The sequence below is a fragment of the Drosophila virilis genome, unplaced genomic scaffold (assembly GCF_030788295.1).
Source record: "Drosophila virilis strain 15010-1051.87 unplaced genomic scaffold, Dvir_AGI_RSII-ME tig00000197, whole genome shotgun sequence".
Taxonomy (NCBI): Eukaryota; Metazoa; Arthropoda; class Insecta; order Diptera; family Drosophilidae; genus Drosophila; species Drosophila virilis.
The window spans coordinates 16792-43662 of record NW_027212802.1 but is presented as its reverse complement, the minus strand read 5'-3'; the positions used below and the strand labels follow the sequence as shown (position 1 = coordinate 43662).

Genomic DNA, 26871 nt, shown 5'->3' with positions numbered 1-26871 from the left:
ACGGACACTTTGAAAGACAAAGCCAGATTGAAAGCTGATGAGAAATATACATATCCTCTATGGGGTCGGAGTAGGCGCTTCTATATGTTATACCAGAATATTTGCACGACCATGCCTATTAAAAAAGTTGTGCATTATCTATGTCAACCTGGCGAGCCGAATCCACTTGCAACAATATCTTTACTGTCATATTTCTAGACAAACAAAATATTTGTGTAATCAATTAGAGATTCCTGGTTCTGCCCGATACACATGTACATCATAAACCTTAAAATAACCACAAGCCGAGTCTGAGTCTGTATTAAACCTGTACTCGTTGAGAAAGATGGGGTATATTGGGTGAGGTATGTTTGAGCCTTGATTGATTAAAACAAGGAATTAAATCGATTTTCGATTGTCCGTCTGTCCGTCTGTCGATATCGGAACTACAAGAGTGAATGACTTGAAATTTGAAAAATATATTTATATTACTATACCTTACGCAAAACGACTTTACCATAAATGGTCAATATCCAGTTGTACTTCGAAAATATTGATGAAAATGGATTTTAAAAGTTGATCTTTTAAACATAGCTCAAAAACTAGAACAGCTTGATACACCAAATTTGATATGTAGCCACTCGTATAGTATATATAGAACTTCGCCCAAAATATTACCCAAATAACATGATATAACTTTACATAACCTGCATAATCAGTTGGTTAATTCAAAGAATTGAAAGAATGATGCAATGAAGCATAATATTATATTGACAGCGGATTACAGGGTATTCTGTAGTCGAGCACACGCGACTACAGTGTGCCTAATCCTCTTTGTTTTATTTTCTTCTTCTTCGCTGCTGACCAATTGCGTGGACCAGCGCGTAAGTTGTCAACGGTTCAATGAACTGAAAGCCAAGCGGCCTGCGCTTGCTGTTGGCCGGGCTAATTATGATAATTAGGCAGGCAAAGCCATGTATTATCTGCGGGACTCAATAATATGCAAAACAATGGCTATGCTTTGATTTGAATACTCACATTTACTGGCTGTACTCATAAATGGCTAAATGCTTGTAAAACAGAAACCTCGACACAAAAAGCCGAAACACCAATCCGTCAGCAAATAAAAAATAGCTGCTATGAGGAATCTTCTCTATGTTTATATGGTATATAAGTAGTAAATCTCATTTGAGCGCCTTTTGTTTTTGCCTGAGATCAGTGAGCATGAATTCTGCGCATTAAAGCGAATTACAAGCAATTCGTAATGGCTTTCACTATGTTGAAAACAACTGACGGCATCTTTTTGCTCACCTGGCCAAAACTACGTTTCTTAATTACATTTGTTATCTGTAATGCATTATAATTAAATGTTTAAGTAGCTGACACAAGTTAATGATCTCACAGTCGAGCTGCCATAATAGACAGCCTATCATTGCACATTTTAAATATCATTCAAGTTAAAATAGACACTTCTAATTCTATCGACTAAATACTTTGTTTTCTTACTTTTCAATTAGCTGATTTTAGTGCAAATAATAAAAATCAGCCAGTTAATTTTATAGTCAGGCATTCACATTCCTGATTAAATTGAAGAATAATGAATGTCAGAAACAATACACAAAAAAAGCCAGTTAATTTTATAGTCAGGCATTCACATTCGTGTTTAAATTTAAGAATAATCAAAGTCAGACAGAAGGAAAAACAAAAAATGATTAATTAAATTTAGCAGATGATTTTCCCTTCACAAATTTACATACAAGTAATCCAAAGTTACGCCACGATTTCATCGCTGTCAATTTTCTAAATCTCTCTAAATATATTCTAACTAATTTTATTTATTACAAAAAATTGTCAGGCGCAGCCAACTTAACATGGTCATTACGTTTCAGCTTGTGCTGCCAGACTGCATGTAATTTAAGAATTTAACTGATGTGGCAACACCAAATGGAATATTCAATTCGCTCTGAGCGTGTCTATTAGTCGATCAATTTATTAACCTATTTTGCAGCTGCTCATTTATTTGTTGACTGCCAAATGAGTTATTGATAATTGCGATGCGCATACATATAAGGAGGGTAGTAAAGAGTTAGTTTTTTTTAAATTTATTTGAAAAAAAACTATAGAATCATTGGCTGTGCAAATGACGCAACACTTTTTCGAGGTGCAAATTATTCAGACTGCGGCAAAGTGTAAAAAAATGTATCTACATTTGGAGCTCGTCATTTTGTAGATCCCACACTCGGCGTGCGTTCACTTGAGCTGGGCAACTTTCAAGTGCCCGAAGACCTTGCCAAGAGGCCTCTAAAAAAAAGTTGACTTGAGCTATTGCTAATTGTTTTCGGTGTTTTTCAATGTGTCAAAGTCGTGTCATATATTGTCTCCAGACTGATCTCAGCATAACAAATATTTACAGACAAGACTAAGACTCACTTTAATGTGGTCTAAATCTTTTTCGGGCGAGAGCAAAAGTGTTCATTCAGCTATTAGCACCCACACACACACACACACACACACATACGTACTCACGCACGCACACACGCCACGCACACATTGGCAATTGGTCGGATACTCACCTTGACAGACGTGGCAATTTAGCAGTATTGCAACAGCAACAAAAACAACAACAACAACAAGCTGGGACCATGTGCCGATAAATCCTTGTGATGCCGTTGAGGTTGTTGCCTGTGCTGTTATCCTGGCTCTTGTCCCTGGCTGCAGTTGCCATTGTTGAAGTTTTTGCTTCTATTGTTGTTGTTGTTGTTGTTGTTGCTGCTGTTGATGCTTTTGTTTGTCCCTGACGACGCGTTTTTTCTCCGCACTAACGGCGTTTCCATGCCAACCAAAAATTTAGCGTTTTATTCCACAAAATGACCAAAAACCAAGGCGAACGCAGCTTCAGTTGTTGTTGTTGCCGGACATGCGCTTGCGTCGGTGTACTTGGATTTAAATCTATTGGTAGGTATTACGAGGCCCGAATTCAGGTGGGCTGCTGTCTTCTGCTCCCTCTCTTCCTCTCTCTCTCTCTCCCCTCTCCCTCTTTCTCTCTCTCTCTCTCTCTCTTGGTGGGTGTCTTCTAGTTGAGATATTGTCGACAAGTTGGCGGCAAATCGTTGGCGTGTTTTTTCTTTTTTTATTTCAAGGTCTCACATCACATTATGCAGGCTCCAATACACACAATCTTCTTTGTGTCAATGTGTTGGTGTGAGCTTTTTTACAGTTACATTCGCGAGCTGGTCTACAAAATGGCGCAGGTTTGTATTTGTTCTTCTTATTCGTTGGCAACTCTAAGAGTTATTTATTTATTTATTTATTTTACTATCTACATTGGTTTTAATTGATTTTGCTTTTGATTTTGTTTTGTTGTTTCGCTTATTAATTTCTTATAGAAATGTTCTAAATTATTGCCAAATAACACTTTATTGTCGCGTAATTGTAAATTATGATTATTATTTCTTGTTTCTTTTTTGTTATTTCTCTTTTAAATTATATAAAAATAAAAGAAATTATTGTTAATTGGGCTATGCCCATTCTTATAGATTCGTAAAACACGTGCCCACTTTTATTGTGTTATTATCATTTCACTCGTTTTTAATGTAACTTTTGAAATAAACAAAACAAAGTTTTGTTTGTTAACTGATATAATATTGCTATTGTTTGTTGTAATTTTAAAATATCCTTCTTCGATACTGTTTATATATTTATTAACGCCAAATGTGTGCAGAAGAGTATAAAACGGAAAAAAGCGTTTTAAACGCCGCGGCTCGTAAAACGCGCGTCAGGAACAAGCTTCGGCCTCAGACTGAGTGCCGCGCAAATTCCAATAGGAAGCGCTCGCGATGCTATGCTATGCTTGCACGTGCGGTATTTTTAAGTGCTTTTATGGATTTAGTATTTATTTACACTCAAACAAATTAGTTGCCCATCTAACGCGTTTTTTCTATTGCATTTTCAGTTTTATTTTTGTGATTAATTCTGATTCATCTGATTCAATGTAAGCCTGAAAAGAGAAAATAAAATACAAATAAAATAATAAATCAACATTAGTAGCTGCTGGTCACACTTGAAAATGCGTCTTTTATTGAAGATAGATGGCGCTGCCAAAGTAGACGTTATATTCAAATTTGATATATTAACATTAAAAACCTGCATTTCGCCCAGCCCAGTCTCAGACAAAAATGTTGAATGTTGCAATAAATAAATCGACTTGCGGGAAAATGTGCAATGTAAATTACCCACAATGTGGTTGTGTGTGCTCTGCGGTTTGTGTTTCCCTTGTTTACTTTCTCAATTTTGCACATTTGCATTTGCGGTTAGCTGCCTTTGCTGTCCCATTGGTCTAAAACAAGCCTTTTATTTCGCCATTTGTTTTGTCAGTCTTGTGGATAGTTAAATTGGTTGAGTCAAACCTAAAGTCAGAACTGTTTCTACCAAAATGAACAATTAGACACAGTTTAAAACATGCATAAATAGGTATATGAATATTGTTAACAAATCAGACTTTAAGAGCTGATTATAACAAAAAACGGTCCGTCATTGCAATGCAAGTTTTTAGAAAAAGGCCCAGAACTTCTGGCTGGCCGATAACAGTAGCAAGAGCCGCAATGTAACTCAACTGATAAAAACCTTCAACAAGAAAAGCCAGCCAGAAATGCGCCACAGCCTTGTGACAGCGCGAGGGGGTTGGTGGAAGGGGGAGGGGGGGGTGTAGGATGCATATACAAAATGGGGGCCGAGCCGCAGCGATGGCGCTTTTCACAGCATATCCGGCAAAATGGGGAGAAAACAACTTTTACTATGTCCCCAAGAATTGGGCGCGTAAATACTGCAAGTTTTCCAGCTCCAAGCTCCACCAAGGCCGTACAGGGTGACGAATACGCATTGGAAGCAGATGTACGGCGCATGTCCGTAAAATACAACTACAAAGACAACTTTATATATGCATAAATAAATATGTAAGAGTTTACATAGGCAGCTCATATGCCGGCTTATGCATATCAACAAGACGACAACTAAACGTTAAAGTAGGCGTAGCTTTTTATAAATAAAGTGCGAGTAACCAGTAACCAGCTTGAATGTTAAATATAATGCAATTTGTTGTTGGCTCAAAATATCTGCTCTTTTAAATTAAACATAAAGAAATGAACACTTATATTTTACGCCATCTATCGGACTACAAGCATACGAACAATGGTATGTGAGTGCTACATCCGCAAGCTCTCAGTCGCCCATTTAACATTTTCAAAATAACATAGTGTGACCGTTTGTATAATAACATTCAGTATTTATAAATATGCCAATAGCATACCGATAGGTAAATTACTATACTCAAACACATATACAGTACAAAATCGGACCATTTGGGCGGCTTGAGACTCCTTTATACACAATTTGATTAAAGAATTAAGAATAATAATTTAATTTTAATCAACATAGAATAGAAAAAATATAGAAGGATAATTAAAGTTAAAGAAGTTATAGAATTCGTGTGAAGCTTTTATCGAGGAGTTGCGCGTGTCAAGGGATGCGTTCTGTAAATACAGTTTCTTACGAAACTAACAATAATTTTAGATCAACAAAATAATTGTAATTACATTAATAATTATCGAATAACGTTCTGCTCTGTTATTGCTCTGCTTACAGCTGTTAGAGACGGTATTGGCACTTCTCAGGTTAGAGCCGCGTTCGTCAATTGTTTTTTACAAAGTGTTTGACGGAAATATCAACTATTAAATTAAAATTATAGCAGTAAGAACACAAACAAACTAAACAACAAATAAAGCGCATTAACCAAAACAAAATATGGTTTATTTTTGTTTGAAGTAATAACGGCGTTTTAAGTCAATTCAACAGAATATCTACTGTTAATAACAGTTCAGGAAAGTGTTAGCTTTTGGCTGTCAAAAACATATGTTATGCGAACGACAATCGACTTAGTCGATAACATTCTGTTAGTGAAGTTGTCAAGAGCGGACGTGTTTCTGTAGCGTTTTTACATTTTACAAAATTATTTGTAATAGGAATATATACAGACTATACAAAACTGTAACCAAAAGAAAAAAAAAACAATGAACTAATGTAAAGACACACCGCGAGTACTTAATAGGCGTGTTCCCCACGTGGAACCCAATTTTTCGTTTCTTCATTTATGATGTGTGGCTGTGTGTAAGCAGCTTTGGGCGGCGAGTAAGTACCACCAACCGAAAGAGACAGACGACAGCCGAGCAGCAGAGGCAACAAACGCAAAAACAACACCAACGCCTCGACGAAAATCCGTGTGTGCGTGTGCGTCAGTGTGTGTGGGTTTGTGTTTGTGTTTGTGTATGTAAGTGTATATATGTGTGCGTGTGTGTGTGTGAAAGAGAAAAACAAATTCAATCGAAAACAATATAGCAAGCTTTGCCTTACAATTCCTTGAATTGACCAAATTGTACATGCAAAATTAAAGCAAACGTTTATCTTTTTCTTTTAATTATAGAGAAAATTACCGTGAAATTTTAGCAGTACTTATTTCTATATTTTGAACGTATATATGTGCGTGCTCGTTTTTCGTCTACTTAAATGTCGATGTGCGTTAACATTTGCATTTCGTTAATTATACATGCGAATGGTTTATAATTCAACGAAAATTGAACGCGGCCACGAAAAAAAAAAAGAAAAAAAAAAGCGCGTAAATTTTCGCAAACCCCCGAGCCTGCATTTGAGCAGCTCGCAAAATTATAACAAAGCGAAACAAAATCGAGAAAGAGTTGAATTATCATTTGAGTCTGCGTACTACGACAAATTGCAAGTCACAGAGCCCAAAGAATTGTTAAATATCGGGGAAACAAACGCAATTAAAGTAATAAAAACAAACGCGCGTCGCTTTGTTTTTTTTTTTTTTTTTTCGAAACTCGTCGTGGGGACCCTGCAACAACAGCAACGGCAACAACGCGTCTGTAGCAACAAAATAGAAAACAATAAAGGAAAAAGGAATAACAGCCACTGCGGTAGGAGACCACAAAAACGTAAACGTAAGCGTGTGTGCAGAACAGGAACAGTAAAAAAAGCGCAGGAAGCGGTAAGTTAACACCACACCCTGTATAAATACAAGTGAAAATAGTGAAATTAGAAAATAGAATATGGCTATTGCGCTTCATATATTTGTTTTTTTTTTTTTTTAGTTAATTTTATTGCTTTCAAATTAACTCTCGCTCGCTCTGTGAATCTGGCTTTATTTTAGCTTGATTGTCAATCAGAACCATTCCAATTGGACCATGTTCACCCACGCCAGTTGGGCCACAACTGGTTTTTGTTTACAAACAACGAAAAGTGTGAAAATTTCACGAAACAGGTTTGCGTTTCGGTTTTCTTTGCTGGCCGACAGTGGCAAATGCTGCACAAACTGTAGAGTAGACATTGGAAACAGGTTTTTCTGCAAGCAAACACTTGAGAAACGCCTGTGATGCCAGTTCAGTGGCCACTTGTGCCAGATATTGCCCACATCCTCTGCCGAAGATGGGCATTCACTGAATGTGGAACGTCTAAACAGCAGCCGCTGCTCGCTCCCACGCTGAGCGGCACTTGCTTGCTTTTTGCTGTCATCTTTAACAGCACTGTTCGCCTTGTCGCTGACTAAGAGCGCCACCTGTTGTTTTGTGTGTCACCAAATGGTTCGCTATCTTTATTAAATGCTCTCTTCTTCTTTTTATTTTTATTTTACATGAAGTACACACTGTATATTTTGCATTAGTATGTGATACCTTCTGATAAAAGCAGCCGATAAGTGAGCCATCCTCAACAGCTGTGTGTGTATGCATGTGTGTGTGTGAATATTTCACACGCCCCGTACGTGACATCATGCCAATTCATGAGCTCAATTAACTGCAAAACTGTCACAAAAGAGTCTCTCTCTCGCTCTCTCTCTCTCACGCTCTGTAGCTCTCGTTTCTCTCATTGCAAAGAATGCAAATGCATTCGACGCTGTTAAAATTCCAATTTATTGGTTCTACTTCCAAAAAGTTTCGACACTCAAGTCACTCGAATGGAAAATAATTGACAGCCAAGCTTGGATAATTGTTCGTCTTTTGGCCTTTGGTTAATCTGTGCATTCGCTTGAAAATTGTAACATTATGGATTGAAAATTATTGTTATTGAATAAAAATACATTTAAATGCATTTTTAATGACCAGTTGTTACAATTTCCCAGCAATAACATAATGTTAAAGAAATTTAATTTCCCTATACGATATCAAAATTCTGAATAGTTTAGTAATTTAATCTGTGCTGCTTCTTATATCTTTAAGTTGTTGTAAGTTGTTTTAGATTTAATAATTTGCATGCGCTTTTTGCTTAAATCTCGCACGATCATTCACCGCATTCGATGTCCCATGGCTTTTAATATATAATGCGTTTCATTTTCCCCATTTTCATCTTACTAACAATAAAATTTTGTACATTTTGTTCTGTTCCACGACGCCAACGATATTTGTGGTCGCCTCCACATGCTCGTGTGCTCCTTTCTCCCTCTCTTTCTTTCTCTCTCTCTCTTCTCTCTCTATCTCTCTCACTCTCTCGGTCTATATGACACACACACACACACACACACACACTGACTTAAACGCACCGTTGGGTGTGTGCGTGTGTGTTTAGATCCTACGAAGGTCCTCCTATGTTCATGCCAACGGGAGGGGGTGGGAAGGGAAACAGGCCACAATCAACACACCAGCAGAACCACAACCACCAGACCCAGCACCACCAGACGTCACACGGTCACACGCATTCGCACCACCATCACCAGAACCAGTCGCAACAGCAGCAGCAGCAGCAGCAGCAACAACAACAACAGCCGCCGCCGCAGCAGCAACAGTCGCGCATCTCTCATCTGCACCAGCAACAGGATCAACAGCAGCAACAGGCAGCGCACGCGGTGTTCGTGCCGCAGCAGAGCGGAGTCTCGAGTCTCGGTAGTCTTCATCATCACCACCACCCCCTACCGCAACAGCAACAACAGCAGCTGCAACAGCAGCAACAGCAGCAACAACAGCAGCAGCAACATCTTCAACAGCAGCAGCAGCAACATATACAGCAACAACAACAGCAGCAGCATCATATACAACAGCAGCCGATCATCTTTTATCCCAATCAGCCGCCGCCGGCGCTGCCGTACGTGAACCACGCGCAACACTCGTCCAGCAGCAGCAGTAATGGCAGCAGCGGTGGCGCCGCTCTACAACTGAGTGGCGCCGCCAGCAATAGCTCGCTGGGACATGCCCATGGCCATAACCATCACAGCCATGGTCATGGTCACGCGCATGCGAATGGCGTCCTTACGCCAGCCAGCAGCAATACAAGTTTGGTGCGCGCCCTCAGCAATCCGACGCTGCCGCCGCACTTTTCGCAATCAGCTGGCATGATCGCACCGGCCGGCGCTAATGGGGGTGGAACTGGCACGGCCACCTATATATCGGCAACCTATATGCCGTTCAATCATCCCGGCCTAATTGGCGCACAGACCGTAGCCTTTGCATCTAACGGTGGTAACGCAGCGCCCGCTGGCGGATTCTATGCGACTGCAGCCCAACAGAAACAACAGTTGCCGTCTGGACAGCAGCACGGCGTTAATCCTGGACCTGCCGCAAATGCAGCACAACAACAGACCATTACCTACTATCATACGGCGATGCCGCCGGCGCCGCTAAATAACAACAGCAACAACAACAATCCCGTAGGCAGCGCTGGCGGCAATGGCGGCCATCGTGGCAATATGCGTGGCGGGCAACGTTCGACGCCGCCGCAGCAGCCCAGCTATTTTGCGTATGCGGTGCCATCAGCTGCGCCGCCGCCGCGTCCCACTTTGGTCAATAACGCAGCAGCGGCGGCGGCTGTTCAGCCCCTAATAAATTCACGGAGTACACCCCTAAATGGTACGGCAGCCTTTCACATGCCGCAAACATTCTGTCCCAGCCTACCGATTATGCCGCCGCCCAGCTTGAGCACGGCGCCAATGATAGCGGCTGCCGGAATGAGTGCGCCGGCGCCGGCTCCAACGGCCGGACTGCACACATATGCGCCTCATTTGCAGAGCAACAGTGCCACAGCTGTGGGACCCGTTCCTGGTGTGACTGTATCGTTTTCGTCCACCTCACTGACCACAGCCGCCCAGCTGGCTGGGGGTGATAAATTCAAAGAGCGCCGGCATGCTATACCCATCATTCATCCGGACACCAAGGAGAATGTCCTGGATCCAAATTCATCGGTTTTCATTAAAAAAGACTCGAACTGCACACTCACATCGAGTACGGGAAGCGAGAGCAGCATTCCCCAATACCAATCGACCGCTATATCATCGGATTCAGGCTCAACTACCTTGATGCTGTCCGGCGTCATGGTGGATCATCAAATGCAAACTGAGAAAGCTTCTCAGCCGGTCAGCGTCTGTCAGCCAGCCGCATTTGCATCATCGCCCCCATTGACCGACGAGGACAAGGTCAGCGTCATTGTTAAGGACATACTGGCCCACTCGGGCAATCCAGACGAACACCTCAGCTTTTGGCAATATAATGATGGTAAGTTTCAACCGAAAAGATTACTTTAAATGGCAGCACACACAAATTGCTTTAAGACTTCGTTAGAGTCTGATCTTATAAGCCAAGCTCCAGATAGATTAAGAACAATACGCGGAAAACTCTTGTAACGCATTCTTTTAGGCGAATAACGCGCTCAGTCAACGTAGTTATAAATAAGGCTACACCCATTCACCTTAAATTAGGACACTTCTCTTGAAGAGTAAACAATAGCCCGACAGTCAAGAGATTTTTCACTGTATTATATTCTTGAATATGGTATTTTTCTCAGAAATCAAATCTTTTAAAAAGGAAAGGGGTCATGAGAAAAATTAAAATAATATACTTAGAACCCAGCGATAGCTGGTGAAGCTAATTTCTTAAATATAAACCAAATTATTTATGCCTACATTCAAAGCAAGACTTGCTTCTATTTGAATCATTACCAATTGATTGCCATTGTTTCCCTTTCAGTTTTTGTTAAACTATTTAGTCAAATTCAGGTATTCTTTCCGTTCATAAGCTTAACTTAATAAAGTTGTAAAAAATGTTGCTAATTTTAACAAAGCTTACACGTGTTAATCACATCATAATTGGAGAATAATATAGTTATATATTATCGAAGAATGGACTGGTAGTTTATTGCGATTGCAAAATATGTCACAAAAGTTTAATCAATTTTTTTTAAATCCCACCATCCCATCTAAAGTGGACAATGCCTCAGAAAATGCAGCCGAGTTACCCTGCGGCAACGTGGATGCTCATTTCGATGACTTATCTCCCACTGGTGGGAGCACGGGCGTGCCCGTGTTGTTCGAGGAGTCACTAGCCAGCAAGAAGCAGCGCCCCAAGTCGGCTAACAAGCAAAGTTGGTGTATATTTTGTCTAAGTTGATGCACGTGTTTAATTGTGAAAACTTTTACAGGCACCGCAACGCCAACATCTATAGCCAATGCTGTGGCAGAGGCAGCCACCAGCAGTAACAAAGGAATCAGCATTTTGACCAGCATCAAGCACACTTCAGCGTCACAACAACAACCGCAGTCGTTGTCGCAGCAGCAGCCGCTCTTGCAGAATCCAACAAAAGCGATGAGCACAAGCTTGGGGTCTGATACGGTTCCAGCTAGTCCGACAAAGACCCAGAAACAAAAACCAGCAGCTGTTCAGCAACAGCAACAGGCGCCACTCTTGCCGTCGAGTTCTTCGTCAGCTGCCTCGACGCCCACACACCAGCAAAAGTCGCAACAGCTCCAACAGCCGAAGCATGTTAAGGGAGCGGCAGGACCACCAGGCACAGGCACAGGCCGAGGGCCAAGCCCAACTCCAGCGCCAACAGCAGGGCCAAGTCCAGTTATGTCTGCAGCTGCCTTGCCGCCAAACAACATGAGCCGAAAGAATCAACGCAAGGCCCAAAAGCGCAAGGAGCAGGAGAAGAAAAAGCAAAAAGCCTCCGCTAACATCACAAGCGGCACAGCAGCCAGCGGCAGCGGCATCAGCAATGTGCCCGGCAACAACAATAATAATAATAATAGCAGCAGCAAGAGTGGCGCCACAAGCAGCTCAAAGAGCAATGGAAACGGCAACGGCAGCAATAACAACAGTGCAACAAGTGGCGCCGAAACCTTCATCACATATGTGACAACAACTAAAGCGACAGCCGCTGTCGCGTCCGCAACGCTGGACAAAACGGCGTCCTCGATGACTGATAAGCTTAGTGCAACTAGTAATAATTCTAGCTTAAGTTCTAGCATAAGAGACAAGCAACCCAAAGAGCAGCAGCAGCAGCATTCTAGCAGCAACAATGACGATGGGGCTGCCATCGAACATAGATGTAAGTAAACCGAATTAGCTGGCAACCCACTGGGCTGTAACTAATCTTCTGCTTGCGTTTTTCAGTTGACGACAAGGATAAAGACTCGTGTGATATGACACAGCAGCTGGACAAGCACATGGCCAACGAGGATATTGTGGCCAAGTTTCTGCAAAAGAGTTTTGACGATGCGCCCAGCCCAGCTGAGACACAGCTGGAATTCCTAAACAGCAGCAGTTCCATGTGCGAGGACGAAGACTTACTAAGCGGCGCTTGCATTGCCGAAAAGTTAACCGAGAGCAACGCAGGCAGCGGCGAACTTATCGCTGATACTGCCAGCAAGTGCGTTGAGAGCAATGTGGGCGAACTGAAATTTGGTGACTTTAGTGAGGAGACACCTGCACACAGTTCCAGTTTTATATGTAGCTCGACCTGGTCTAGCTCACAGCCCATCGATGTGACCAGCTCGCAGACCACCATGTCCGAGGATAATGTGGATTGTGCACCAAAGGTTAGCACTCAAAAGATTGAGGTGCCCGTCAAGAAGGCATCGCCCATGCATCAGCCAGCCAAAATATCTGGCTCAATTCAGAAGGCCGCGGGCGTCAAAACTCCGACTTCAATCGCCAAGAGCGCCACTATCAGCAAATTCATAAGGTACAACATAGATGAGCTGCGCGAATTATCCAAGCTCAGTGATTCACGCAAGCCGCCGCTGGTGCCCTGTCAGAAGGGCGACTGCATTGCACAGCTTTTTGTTTCGCGACAGTCGCAGCAGCAGCAACAGCATCATCACGCACATAATCCGCATGGCCAGCAGTATCAGCACGCGCACGATTCGATGGATTATGGGTCTGTTAAGCGCGGGCGCGGTCATGGCCATGGGCCGAATAAGAAACATCATGATGGCCATCAACAGATGGGCGGCAATTCGAGTGGCAACAGCTCCGGGCCCGGCGGCATGGGCAGCTCCAATCAGCGGCACATGGATATAATACGTGTGCAGCTGTCGCTCAAAGAGGAGATTAAGCTATCGGAATGCGAGAATGCCTGGCAGCCGGAGACGCTGCGTCGCATGTCCATGTTCAGCACAACGGAACAAGACCCGGATGATGACATGGAAGCGGTGCTGAAGAAAGTACGCGGCATACTCAACAAGCTGACCCCGGACAATTTTGAGGTGCTGCTCAAGGAGATGTCCAGCATTAAGATGGATACCCAGGGCAAAATGACAAATGTGAGAAAGAAATTCTTATTCTAAAATCTATGTTTTAACCAAATTCTGATTGCATCTCTTCTTGCCAACAGGTTATGCTGCTCATATTTGAGAAGACCATCAGTGAGCCGAACTTTGCGCCGACCTATGCGCGATTTTGTAAGGTGCTATTCCACGAGATCAAGGCAGAGAACAAATCGCTGTTCACCAGCTCGCTTATCACGCGTATTCAGCACGAGTTTGAGTCGAATGTGAACGATGCCAATGCCAAGGCCAAGAAATTGCAGCCCACACAGGAGCGCATTAACGCGTGCACGGATGCGGCCAAGAAAGCCGAACTGCGTGCCGAAATGGAGGATCTTGAGTATCAGTTTAGGCGCCGTGCCTGGGGCACTGTGCGATTCATTGGCGAGCTATTCAAGCTGCAGTCGCTGACCAGCGATCGGGTGCTTCACTGCGTCGAATCGTTGCTGGAGCATGGCTGTGAGGAGAAACTGGAGTACATGTGCAAGCTGCTCACAACTGTTGGCCATCTGCTGGAGGCTGGCCCACCAGAGCAGTACCAGAGCGGTGTACGCATCGAGAAGATCTTTCGCCGCATCCAGGATATTGTGCAGCGCTCACGTGGCAACAGCAACAATAGTCGACAGCATCAGTTTAACATCAAGATTAGCAGCCGTGTGCGCTTTATGATGCAGGATGTGCTTGATTTACGCTCGCGTAACTGGGATCAGCCGGTGACAACGCACTCGACCGCTGGCAGTCGTCAGCGTCACAAACAGCACGACGAGCCCAAGGCACAGCCGCAACAACAACAGCAGCAGCAGCACAGCGGACGTGGCGGACACCTGCCACAGCAACAGCAGCAGCAGCAGCAACAACAGTCGAACTACCAGTATCAACAGCAAAAGCAACACCATCATCATCATGGCTACAATGAGAGCAGCAATTACTTTATGCAAAAGGTGCCCAAGGCGCAACAGCATGAGAACCAATCCTTGAGCATAGATCCCAACAAGCTGCGCTTCAGCAGCAGCAACAACGACGACGCAGTGACCGCCAAGCTGGGCAACTCCTCGCACTATCAGTGGCGCAATGCCAGCAATCGTCCGGTCAGTGCAGCACCAACGACACAGCCCAGTTTGCTCAAGCGCATGCCGCCAACAACAAGCTCTTTTAACTATCCGACGTATCAACAGCAAACGGCGCCAGCGGCAGTCGGGCCCCTGGCAGCCAATAGGAATAACAACACGGAGCCCAGTAGCGTCGAGGTGGATTTCGATGGGAAACAGTGTCAAGAGATGCTCACAAAGCTGGTCGAAGAAGTGCTCAGCACCCGAGACTGGCAAAGCGAAGTGCTAGCCATTTGGCGTAATTCAAATGCGAAGCAACAGGCTGCTGTGGCCATCATATACTATGTCCTGATGGATTACGTGCATCGTGCGGAAGTCAAGCGACAACAGCGCTTGGCATGCGCCAATGTCTTTTCGTATCTAATGCAGCAGGAGGCATTCGGCAGAGGGAGCTTTGCTCAGGCGTACGGCCGTTTCGGGGAGGAGTTTCGCGATCTGCTGGTGGATGTGCCCAACGGCTGGACCTATGTCTTTGAGTTTCTCGGACCCATAATGCATGAGGGTGGTCTCGAGTTCAAGGATGTGTGGCAGCAGCGCTGGCTCGAGGACCCACAGTTCACGGAACGCTTTGTACGCGCCTTTGTCAGCTACTTTGTTCAAGAATTCGGCGCCGGATATACACACAAGCTGTGGCATGTGGACAGCAAGCTGGATCGAGGCCAGTTATTTTGGAGCGATGCCCGCAAGTATCGTGACTTTTTGCAATCGAATAGCTTTCAGTTTCTGGAGCCGAACACCACAGGTATAGCTAGTATGCAGCGGCCCAAGATCGCACGCACCCAGGCGGAGCATGTGGAACGAATTAGTTATTTACTGCGTCTGTCCAGTGACACCGCCATTGACTATATCAATACCAATGTGCATATTACTGTGAATTTTGTGCGTCACCTTACCAAATTCCTTTGCTGTGATTTCGCATTAACTGTGATCAGCAATCCATCAGCCAAGAACTACAATAACAACCATAGTACTAACAAGAATAAACTGCAACTGCAGCTGAATGTGGAGAGCTTCCGGAGACATTGTACTCCGCTGCTGCGGCTGTGCATTGATGCGCAGGAGGCGCACGAGATTGCATGCATCGAGGAGACGGTCGATGCGCTGCAGGAACACTTTGCGCTCGAAATGGAGGATGAGATGGCTGCGGGCGAGACCATCTGCAGCACCTGGAGCGTACTGTACGACTGTGAAGTAATATCGCGGGACTCGTTTGATAAGTGGTTCAAGCAGGAATTGGAACATTCTGCCGGATACCCTCGGGCCCTTATGGACAAATTGCGTGCTTTTATCGAGGAAATGTAAAGACAGCTCCCCCACACCCAATGCAGGAACAACTACAACTACAACAAAAACCACAACGAAGCAAATCGCAGGCAAAAAAAAAATATATATATATAAAAACAAAACACATATTTATATGTATATGACAATTGAAACAGCGCCATTTGGCCTTTAAATCATACACCACGCGCGGTCGTATATGCATACACACCTATATATACACCTATATACAAACAGACAGAAACCACTTTTACATTGCAATTGAAACAAACTGAGAAACAAACAAACAGACGACAAACAACGGCAAATATTATAAACTATTGCAATAAAAAATATACAAAAAAACGCATAAATTAAATAACAAAAAAAAAAACTAAAACGAATCTCGGCGTCAAAAAGTATTCTCAAAAATCAAACACAAAGCATAATATATATTTAAATATATATATATATAAGGCAGGGTACATATATATACACACATACACATGTATATTCATATATATATATATATACCAATCTATGAATTTTACTTTTTTACCCCTACAACTGGACAGTATTTCATTTTCCTATGTTTCCTTCAAAATCAAAGTCAAAAGACCCCAAGACGGGGGGCTCTATCAGAATAGTTTAGCAATCTTTTGTTTTACACATAAACAAAGGCAAATTTTGTTTACCTTTCAGTACAAAAAAAAAAAAAATTCTGAATTTGCATTGTTTTTTTTTTCTTATTTTATAATTACTTTTAAAAAATTAATTATTACAAAATTTGATTGATGTGATTTCCTCATGCAAAAAAGGCTCAAACCCAAAAGCAGATAACGTTTATTTCCTTCTAAAGAATCTATGACTATTTTAATTATTTCGAGGCTTAGACTCAAATACATGTATACAAAATTATATAATTACATATATATATATATGTATGTATGTTATACATTAAACAATGTACATTTAGCAAGAAAAGACATGTAAAGTATGTATGTATTTAGTATACAGTGCATGACAAAAACAAAAACAAATAATCCAAAAATACAATTTAAAATTAGCTGTAAAAAGAATGAAAAAATACATAAACTTTAATTTAAACAAAAAAAAAAAATAATAACAAAAACAAAAACAAAACATAGCAATTTAAACCAAATTAAAAACTATATTTATATATTCACAGCATTAAAAAAAGAAAACGAAAAAATAAAAAAAAAAAAAGAAACTAAAAAAAAAAAAAAATTGAAAACAAAAACCAAGAGCTCTAAGCCGCCTTGAATTAGTTATTTTTATAAGTATACAAAAAAAAAAGAGAGGAAAACGAAATTAATTTCAAAAATTAATATTTCAATAGTAAAAGATTTTCACAGCTCGAATGTTTTTTTTTTTTTTTTTTTTTTTGTAACATTATTTTTGGTTTTATTTAAACACTGAAAGTGGCAAAGATTGAAAATGGTTTTGCGGCAAAATGCAAGAAATAAAATATAAAGTAAATCAATATATAAAAAAATATATATATATATATAAAAAGTGGTAAGGATATAAATTATTTAGCATGAAATACAAAAAAAGAATGTAAACAAAAATAAAATATTAGTTAAGCAATTGTCGAAAAAAAACGCTTCTGCACTGAAAAGCGAATAGTTTAAAGCCAAGCTAAGTAAATTCTGATAACTTCTAGCATTCTTTGCATGCATTTGAAATGTGTAGCCAAATTCTGGGATAATTTGAAACAAAACAAAAACAATTTTAACTGTAAGCATTTTTGGCAAGGAAGCAAATAATAATAAATAATAAAATTTAATTCTAAAAAATAAAAAACAAATCTCAAAACACATTTAAAAGACATAAAGCAAGAATCTGAAACAGGCGCATTCAAAAACCACATAAAGCTGATTAATGGGGCGGTATGAAAACTGATTAACAATTATAAACAGCAAATAATAATAATAATAATAATAAAAGAAGAAAAGAAAAAAAAAACAAGCAAAACAAAAAAAAATAAAACCGCAAGGCGTTTCAATGGGGCCAGCCAAAGGACATCCAACTCATGCAAACACACACACGCACACATCTCGCTCATGAATTCATACACACACATAACACACACTCATACGCAGGCAATTCATGGTGTTGGCAGCATTTAAGTTTCATATCGCATATAGCATAAGAGGTTTAGCATAATGCTTTAAGGCTTGAAGCGCATACAAACGTAAGCAGATTTAATATGTATTTATATATATATGTATTGCAACAACTGATCTTATTCCTTATCTTCTCTTTCCGCTCGCTCAGATAACAAGCGCGCAGCATGGAACGACGTGGACGAATTCCGGTGGCCAAGTTTCGCACCCAGGAGGCTAAGACGCGCAGTCGCAGTCGTGTGAGCGAGCCGGACTACAATAATCAGGACCCGGAGCATGATATGTTTACGCTGCTGGAGGACAACATAGCGCTAAGGGAGGAGAACAAGGCGCTAAAACTGGAGATCGAATCACGTAAGCTAGCCCAGCCCATTTAATGATATATGTGTTCGTGCTCTGAACGTCCAAGTCTCCGCGCAGATAAAACCACGCAGGAGGAGCAGCAGGCGCAGCACGAGAAGCTGTGCGCTCAGCTGGAGCTGCTGCAGCAGCAGCAGAGCAAATTTGAGTCAGACATCAAGGATCTCACCGGCAAGTTCAATAAAACGCTCAACGAGCGCAATGCCCTCGACAAACTGCACAAAATGAAGGTCGATCAGATACACAAGTAAGCTAAATCATAAAAGCGCAATAAACAGCATTAAACATTTGTCCACCTTGCAGTCTCACCAGTGAGCTGGAGCACATGCGCGAGAAGCAGCTGGGACCGTCGAGCGGGGCTCCGCTAGTCGGCTCCGTAGAGCTAAAACGTAATCTGCTCAAGATTCTACAACAGGACAGCACAGACAGCGGCGAGGTTGGCAACGAGCTGGACAGCCTGATCGATGTTGATGGCAATCTGGATGTGCCCATTACCAACAGCCTAGTGGAGCGTCTCGTCTCGGAATTCCTCACGCTCAAACATGCCACCAACGCCGTGGAGCTGCAGCTGTACGAGGCCAATGAGAAAATAGCCGAGCTAGTCGAGCACGTAAGTTGATGTCCACGCTCTCGTTAAATCAAGCTAACGCTCTGCTTCTTATTGTAGCAACATTTGCTGGAGGAGGAGAACGAAACGCTGCGCACCGAGAACGGCAATCTAACCAAGGTGGCCAAACTGTTGACCGACAACATGAAGGAAAGCGTGGAGACCAGCCAGAAGTAAGCGAAGATTACATTGGCATATTCAAATTGCAGCAAACCCAAAGAAAGGATTTTAATTCAGGCAAAATTCGGAATGAGACATTTCATTTTTGAGTTCATAAAAAGCACACAACTAGTCTCCCAGTTTCAAAGGCATCGGCATGGAGCTTTGCATAGGTCCTGTCTTTGTGTTGCACGCCATATAAGCCGGATCGGACTAGTGATACGGAGTATCATATAGATGCCATAGGAATGATTTGAAATATGACTTTCTTTGCAAGATATTTAGGCAAAACTCTCTTGGCATTTAAGAACCGAAATCTGTGAGCGCGAAGAAAAACCAAAAAAAATTTCGAACTAAATTTTTTTGGGGTAGAACCCACCCAAAAGTTTAACTGACATCTTCGCAAATGATTGCATTCATCTAAACGTGCTTGGTAGACACAAATTAAAATGATTATGGAAATATTTAAGGCTATAAATTTAAGCGAAAATTGCCGCAGTACAATTTTATAAATATAAAACAAACCAGATTGTGAACCGAAAACTGGCAACAAAGCAAGATAAATCCATGTAGTTGGTTTGTACTGCGAACCGAATCACAAATAGTCTTTATGGCTTGCAGACCTGCTTTATTATATGACTTCCTGAACGGAAAGAAATCGATATGGGGTATTTTAATCTTTAGCCTTTATGTTTATCAACTTTGCTCAAGTAATGCCTTCTAGAGTTAACTAAATAATTGCAATATGTTAATTGCAGAATGGAGGCGGCTTTGATAAGGCTGAAGCAGCGGAACGATGAGCTGACCGCCAAAATACGCGACCAGCCGGACGGCCAGCCGCAGGCGACGCCATCGCCGACGACGATGCAATCGCAGGTGGAGTTCGAGGAGATAACGGATCAGGTGCAGCACCAGGCGCGCGAGCACAACGAGCGCATTGTGGAAATGGTGAGCCAAGGGTTATATGGTTACACTTTATATATTTGGTGTCGGTTTACCTATCCTATTTATCTATCCCATTTGTATTTCCGTCTCAAAGCAAACACGCAGCGTGTTTGACATATTCAAGCCGTTTTCGAGTATATTTAAGAGCAACTAAACGGCGGCAAATGGTGCACAATTAAAAAGGCCACTTAATAATAATAAGAAATAGATATGCATGGAATGTGTCCAGACGGGTTTTAGTTGTATCCTTTCTCACACATTTTCGGTGCTGGAATCCGAGCAACACGTAAGCGCAGCTCGCTTGCCGTTCGCTTCTCTCCCTTTCTTTGCTGCTGCTTATATTAAAATAAATCTCTATACACTTTGTATTGCTTTCTGCACTAACTCGCATCGAAGGCGTTTTAACTAATGTTTGTTCTACTAATTTTCGTTACCTTTGACCCCGCTCCGCCGCCAACCCCCCCGCTCGCTCGCTCTTGTTGTTTACGTAGCAAAGTCTTATGGATGCGGCTATTGCAAAAACTACTAACGATGAACTAAAAAAATTACAACTTAAGTTGGAAATACTCGAGGAGCAGCTGCGTCAGGCGCTAACACGCGCCGATCTCGCCGAGGAGCAATTGGTGCGCTACCAGCAAGCGGAACCAGCTGCAACAGCAACAGCAACAGTTGCAGCGGCGCCAGCGTCACGTCCACCCCCGCCGCCGCCGCCGCCGCCACCTCCACCCATGCCTGCCAAGGTGCTTTACAGGGTTGCAGCTGGCGGGGATGGAGACGCGGGCAGCTTTAGCCAGCACATTGCTGCGCACAGTTTGCACAAGGGCCTGGGCGAGAAGATAATCGACAACGTCAAGCAACAGGTACAGGCGCAGGCGGCAACAGGTATGTCATCCAGCTATTAAAATTCCCACAAGCCATTGGCCCATGGACAGGACATGCTCCAAGAAGCACTTTCGCTTCACATTTTTGTCTACTTTTTTTTTTTTGACTGGAATTTGTCGTGTCGTAAAACCTTTTGCGTGCCTTTCTCTATTGATGGGCCCGCCTCCAATCGTACGTGTGCGTGGCCATACTGGGCGTATGCGCAATCTGCCAGCCATTGCACATATCACGTATACGCATTTACTTGCGCGTGTGTGTGTGTGTGAATTCTAGGCAATTTCGTAACAAGATTGAAATTTTATGAAGTTTCCGCTCTGCACGCGGCATAGTTCAATTTTAGTTGAGCAACAAATTGTGATTAAACTATTTGCAATATTTAAGCAGCAAAGTAAAACAAAATTTAAGACTACATGTTGCGCCTGAAAAGCCATGGACTTAATGTTCAATGTTGCAATAAGCTAGGCAATTCTGATCAGATAATCATTTTTTTGCCTGGGCAATATTTAAGCTGCTGCAAACTAGTTTTGAATCGAGCCTTAACCTCTAATCTCTTAAGAAGCGGTCCCCAATTGGAATAAGTCAGAAGAGATGACCCATTCTGTGCTGGCGTTGCACAAAAGTTGTCTGCTGCTGCTAATTGTTAATCTTAGATATAAAGAGCAGGAGTTGTCAAGAGAGCTATCCGGCAGGAAGACGTGGACTCCTATGCGAATCGCATGGAAACAGAGAGGCGGATAAATAGACATGGGGTAGATGGATCAAGATTATATATACTTAGTATATTATACAATTTCCTTTCCCAATGGGTACATGAACCGATAAAGAGACTTTATATCAATTAATCTTGAATTATTCCATCCCAACCGTAAGCATAAAATTTATTGCCTTGGCATCAATAAACCCAGAGAATAGTTTATAATGTCTTTCTTTCGATAAAGAATTCTTAAACTGCTTTTGCAGCAAAAAGCTAAAAAAAAAACTGGGAACGATGCAAATGCCATAAACCACAAAAGCATACAAAAAAAATGACTGTGGTGTAATCGATAGGCTGTCGGAGGCTGCCTCTAATCCTTGGGCGCAGTCGACTCCTTTGTCTGTTCTCGACTTGTTGCTGTCACTTGTCAGTTGCGCTCCACGCGATCCGACGTCCGTCCCCTCCACCGCCTCCGCCAACAACCCATTTGCGTTTATAATTGATTTTGTGCGTTTTTCTTTTCTTTTTTTTTTCTACTGCTGTTGCTGCTGTTTTTGTTTTTGATTTTTCCTAAACGTTGCCACGTCCGCCACGGCTACGGCTACGGCTACGTTGCAGGCTGCCATGCCACGCCCCTTTTGGTGCTGGGGCTTGTTGCAACAGCGGCAACTTCTTAATTAAGTTTGCCAGAAGCTTTTTGACGCAGCGCTCAGACTAGCTGCTGCCACCAGGTACACACACACACACGTGGATAATATATATATGTATATAAATTTATGTGTATATATATATAATATCCGTGTGTAGAGGCGTAGCCCGGCAGTAAAAATCTAATTAGCGTCGGCTTTACGCTTCTGAAAAAGGGGAGGTTGGGTTGGGGGGGCTGAATTTCGTTTTAGCCTTGATATATTTTGCAATCAATATGAAACCAACATACTTTATTACAAGGTGTGTGTGTGTGTGTGTGTGTGTGTGTGTGTGTGTGTGTGTGTACGTGCTGGCATTGTATATGTATTTGTATTTGTTGCTGCCTTGCCATTGCACTTGTGGGACATCTTTGGCGTTTAATTTCCGCTTTAATTGCGCTTTAACAATCGTTTGTTATTGATTTAAGTTTGAGCTTTAGCCTCTGTGAACTGCCAGCCTCCGATTGGCCCCAACCAAATGTGAGTAGAACTTATTTCTGGTTCGATTCACGGCACAAAACAACTACCAGCCCCTCGTGAAGCTGGTTTTTGACAATATTTCACAACATTTTAAAAAATTTCAATTTGTAATCGAACGTTTTTCGAAAAATAAGTATAACAAGATGCGGGCTACATTTTATACTCAAGCCAAAATTTGTATCTATCAAGCTGGGAAAAAGGCAAGGGTTTATTTGTAGTTTAATACTGACACCCATTTTTGTTATATTTTGAATTTTTTGAATATATATATTTTTAAAAAAATATTTATGATTCGGTTCGCACGTTATTGAAGTGCATTGGAAAACTAATGAATGCTAAGTTTGTTAACAAAGAAGTTTGTTCATACAAAAACTTATATATGTTCACACGATTTCAAATATATATATATAGGAGGAGGAATAGTGTCAAGATATCTTAATAATACAAAAATTTTGTTCATACAATAACCTACTCTTTGGCGCTTGTTCCTATGACAACTAAATGAAGTAGTTGCCCGATCCGGACAGTTCCAATATAACTTTAAGACTAGTTTCCATATAAACAAACAGACGGACATATTGACTCAACTCTTTAAACTTGAATATATCAAATTTATGGACTCGGAGATGTCTCCTACGCGTTCAACATTTCATGGCAAAATTATAATAATATAAATATCCTGTAAGTTCCTTAAAAGCAAGGACAAACACTGAACTATTCAATCTATGCAATTTTGCGTTTCCTTTGAGATCGTTTTACGCTTATAACAAAATTGCAAATTCTTGCAATAAGAATATATTTTGCTTTATTCAAGCTGTTTTTTTCTGGTTTTTGTCAAGTTAATGAACCAATTTAATTCAGAATATTTAAATATTATCTGAAGTATCAATTAAGAATACTTTGCATTTTATGAAATTATTAAAAAAAATATATTCGAATTTTAACGTTTCCCTGGCACATTTAAGGTGCATTATGAGAATTTATATAATTTTGTATCAATTTCTGTAATTTTTATTGGCCTTATGCCCGAAATCAGGTTTCAGGTGACGTGCGCCAACCACAACATGCAAACGCACAAACCATGTCAACAGCACGACAATGAAATCAACTGGTTGTAGGATGGGCTCTACGCACACACACACACACAGAGACACACACACACGTATAGAAAACATAATACAGCCAAACAGCATGGCGATGGATATGTGCAAATGTCTGGCAGTGAGAGGCTGTCTATGCATGTGTGCGTGTGCGTGTGAGTCTGTCTCTGTGCGTGCGTTGCCAGACTGTAAAGTGATATTTGCGTATATCATATTAAAAATACTTTTAGCCAATAGGCATTTATAAATATGAGGTATCGAGCCCATCTAAATGTTGACATTTTACTTACTATATATGTATCTAAATTAGATTCAGTCCACGGCTCAAATTCTGAATACTTTATTCAATTAGACACTTTGTCACTCACTAGTTAATAAAAGCAGTAAGCTTTTCTTTTTTTTTTTTGTAATCCTTGCATGCCGTTGGTTATTGCTGATTTATGGTAAAGCCAGCGGAAATATGATAACATCCACACATAAGTCTTCTCGAGAGCCTTACGAGCTGCCACACCGGAGCCGTGCAATCAAAGCAACTGAAGCTTATGCCAATCACAACAATGGCAACACCTCTTCCTCTCTCTCTCTCTCTCTCTCTCTATTTATATATATATATACGTTTACATATGTGTGTGTACCTGGGCACACTGACTGACTGACTTACGCGCTCACTCAATTACAAGAAGCTGCCGCACGCACTGTCACACTGTAGCACTAAGCACATCCGGTTTCCGGTTGTTGGCGCGCGTCCCAAGCGTCGCACGCGGCGTACGCGTAACGAGCGCACATTGAAATCAATCAGGACGCGTATTGTGCGCGACGCGAGCTATTAACAGACAGCAATCTTATATATGGCATGTGCCACAGACTCTATTCAATACAAATGCCGTGCGATGGGAACGAAGCGCGCGCGCCCCACTTGAAGCACATGAAGCGTTTGAGCTGCCAGCCCAACGAGCAGCAAGTTTACAGCTAGCCACAGAGCTGCTGCTGGCATTCGTGTCCTGGCGCTCGTCCTCGTCAAAAGCAGCAGTAGAGCAGCAGCAGCAGCAGCAGCAGCAGCAGCAACAGCAACAGCGGCAGCGGCAGCAGTCCTCGTACTCGGCTCGAAAACAAATGAAACGAAATATTGTTGTCGCCTGCCGCTTGCCAGCGAAGCCCAACCTGTAGTTGTGTGTATCCAGCATCATTTTGCGTTGATTACCATGGCAATGTTTATGCTTGAAATTCGGACCATTATTGCATTATCTATATTCAAGCAGGTCGCACTTGGATCAATTTCCGCCAGTGTAAATTAATTGACTTTGAAAAAGGCTCCTCACGACCAACATATACATATATACCCTGTCATTTCCGATCCCAAACGATACACAACACGCATCATGCATGTGTGTATTATGCCGAGCACTTGAATTGATTTAAAGTTTGTGCCCAGCCACAGAAGTTGCCGGAGAGCTCTCCACCTGCAAGCTATTAGCTGGCTTCCGGGGCCGAGCTCTCGAGGCTGTGGCTACTGCCCTGGCAACAGTCGCACCGAGAGGAAGAGTGAGCTGGAGGGAGGGGGGGGCGCTGGCATTGTTGCTGTCGTCTATGCGACAGCTTTGGCTTTAAACAGCCATTCAGGCGTTTACATGTTTCACTCGCAGCTTACTGCGCTTTATGTTACCCAACGCACGGTGGCGGCGGCGGCGGCGGCGGCCGCCAACGTATCAGGTTCGATGAAGGCAAGGACTATGCCATTTATTATTTTTACGAGTAGACCAAACAACAGACCAAATGGCCCGGCCCAGCCCCAGAGCCAGACCCAGCCACCTTCAAGACACATTGTTGTTTCCGTTGTTGTCATACTATGGCTTATTATTATTATTATTTGTGCGTTTTATATTTCCGTGTTTTATTGCGCCACTTTTCTTATGAACAGACACACACACACGCACACGCACAAACACCACATACCCAAAGATTGACTTTGTTTGGGTACAACAAGTCGTATACGCAACTTCATTTGTTGCCGCTGACAGTTGTTGAATGCGTGGGCTTAGTTCATACTCCTTTTCCTTATTGTTGTTGTTATTGTTTTTGTTGCCTTTACTGTGGCAGACATCCGTGATTTATGTAGCCCAAAATCCTCAATTTAAAATCCTTGGCTGCCTTGATTATGTCGCGTGCCAGCTGCCTTAAAGGTAGGTTCTTTCTTGTCATTTGGGCAAAGGTTATTATCATTCCTATAAGCTAACCGCATGCTGTTTAAGCTCTTTTGAATATAATCAAAATAATATATATATATACTAATATTCTGTTTATCTTTCAGGTCTTGACGCTATAGTGCGTGAATTTAAATCTGGACGCGTCACGTTGCGTCGGAATCGTCGCAAAACTGGCACCAGCGAAGCTCTCAAGGAGATGTTCCAAGTACTCGAGATAAGTCAGAAGCAGAATCGCAACTCGAAGATATGCGTCGATCTGAATACAACAATATAAGTTTCTTATCCTACTTTGGTCTCAAATCGAAAGCCTATGCTCTCTGCTTCAACATCGAAACATTCCGTGCATTTTAATATTTATACGTAATCCCTCCTATTTAATACACTAATTTTGCCTTTGTGTGCGCCTTTCTTTTGAAGGAGAAAACAAGCCATTTTTAAACTAATTTATATAATATCCCTATGTGAAATTAACTAACATGTATTTGATTTTGACTTCTAACAATGTGTTCATGTTACTCATTAATATTATTATTTATGCTTTATTATACAATCGAAACCCAACGAAATATTTTGAATAAACTTTATAACCAAATATATAAACTTAATTATTATTCAATTTGATTTATGTGGGGGTGTATTTGAATCCTGTAAAACATATCCTGCGA

General features: G+C 41.9%; 2 protein-coding genes across 5 annotated transcripts; both read left to right on the top strand.

The window, feature by feature from the left end:
• Positions 1-6895: 6895 nt before the first annotated feature.
• LOC6630530 (uncharacterized) lies at positions 6896-17766 on the top strand. Its single transcript, XM_032438757.2, has 6 exons — positions 6896-7036; positions 8608-10523; positions 11230-11388; positions 11446-12351; positions 12417-13567; positions 13639-17766. Exons 2-6 carry the CDS (start codon positions 8627-8629, stop codon positions 15979-15981), a joined length of 6456 nt encoding a protein of 2151 aa, XP_032294648.1. The 5' UTR covers positions 6896-7036; positions 8608-8626; the 3' UTR covers positions 15982-17766.
• On the top strand, positions 6897-26811 carry LOC116649728 (cTAGE family member 2-like). 4 transcript variants are annotated; one of them, XR_004304785.2, is made up of 8 exons: positions 6897-7036; positions 18241-18443; positions 18510-18696; positions 18753-19059; positions 19117-19229; positions 19974-20163; positions 20255-20446; positions 26311-26450. XR_004304785.2 is itself a non-coding variant. In XM_032438758.2 (8 exons), exons 2-8 carry the CDS (start codon positions 18257-18259, stop codon positions 26478-26480), a joined length of 1545 nt encoding a protein of 514 aa, XP_032294649.1. In that variant the 5' UTR covers positions 6897-7036; positions 18241-18256; the 3' UTR covers positions 26481-26811. The 4 variants fall into 4 exon arrangements, 3 of the variants coding, with proteins under 3 accessions (XP_032294649.1, XP_032294672.1, XP_032294654.1); XM_032438758.2 differs by lacking the exon at positions 20255-20446 and adding an exon at positions 20652-21042 and having other exon boundaries at positions 26311-26811; XM_032438763.2 differs by lacking the exons at positions 6897-7036; positions 20255-20446 and adding exons at positions 17894-18157; positions 20652-21042 and having other exon boundaries at positions 26311-26811.
• Positions 26812-26871: the final 60 nt, after the last annotated feature.

Excerpts from the sequence above, each read along its gene's own strand:
- LOC6630530 (XM_032438757.2), top strand. The coding sequence starts at position 8,627 with ATGTTCATGCCAACGGGAGGGGGTGGGAAGGGAAACAGGCCACAATCA. Across the intron at positions 11,389-11,445 it reads CAAGTCGGCTAACAAGCAAA|GCACCGCAACGCCAACATCT; the intron begins GTTGGTGTATAT and ends AAACTTTTACAG. Across the intron at positions 13,568-13,638 it reads CCCAGGGCAAAATGACAAAT|GTTATGCTGCTCATATTTGA; the intron begins GTGAGAAAGAAA and ends TCTTGCCAACAG.
- LOC116649728 (XM_032438758.2), top strand. The coding sequence starts at position 18,257 with ATGGAACGACGTGGACGAATTCCGGTGGCCAAGTTTCGCACCCAGGAG. Across the intron at positions 19,060-19,116 it reads TAGCCGAGCTAGTCGAGCAC|CAACATTTGCTGGAGGAGGA; the intron begins GTAAGTTGATGT and ends TTCTTATTGTAG. Across the intron at positions 20,164-20,651 it reads ACGAGCGCATTGTGGAAATG|CAAAGTCTTATGGATGCGGC; the intron begins GTGAGCCAAGGG and ends TTGTTTACGTAG.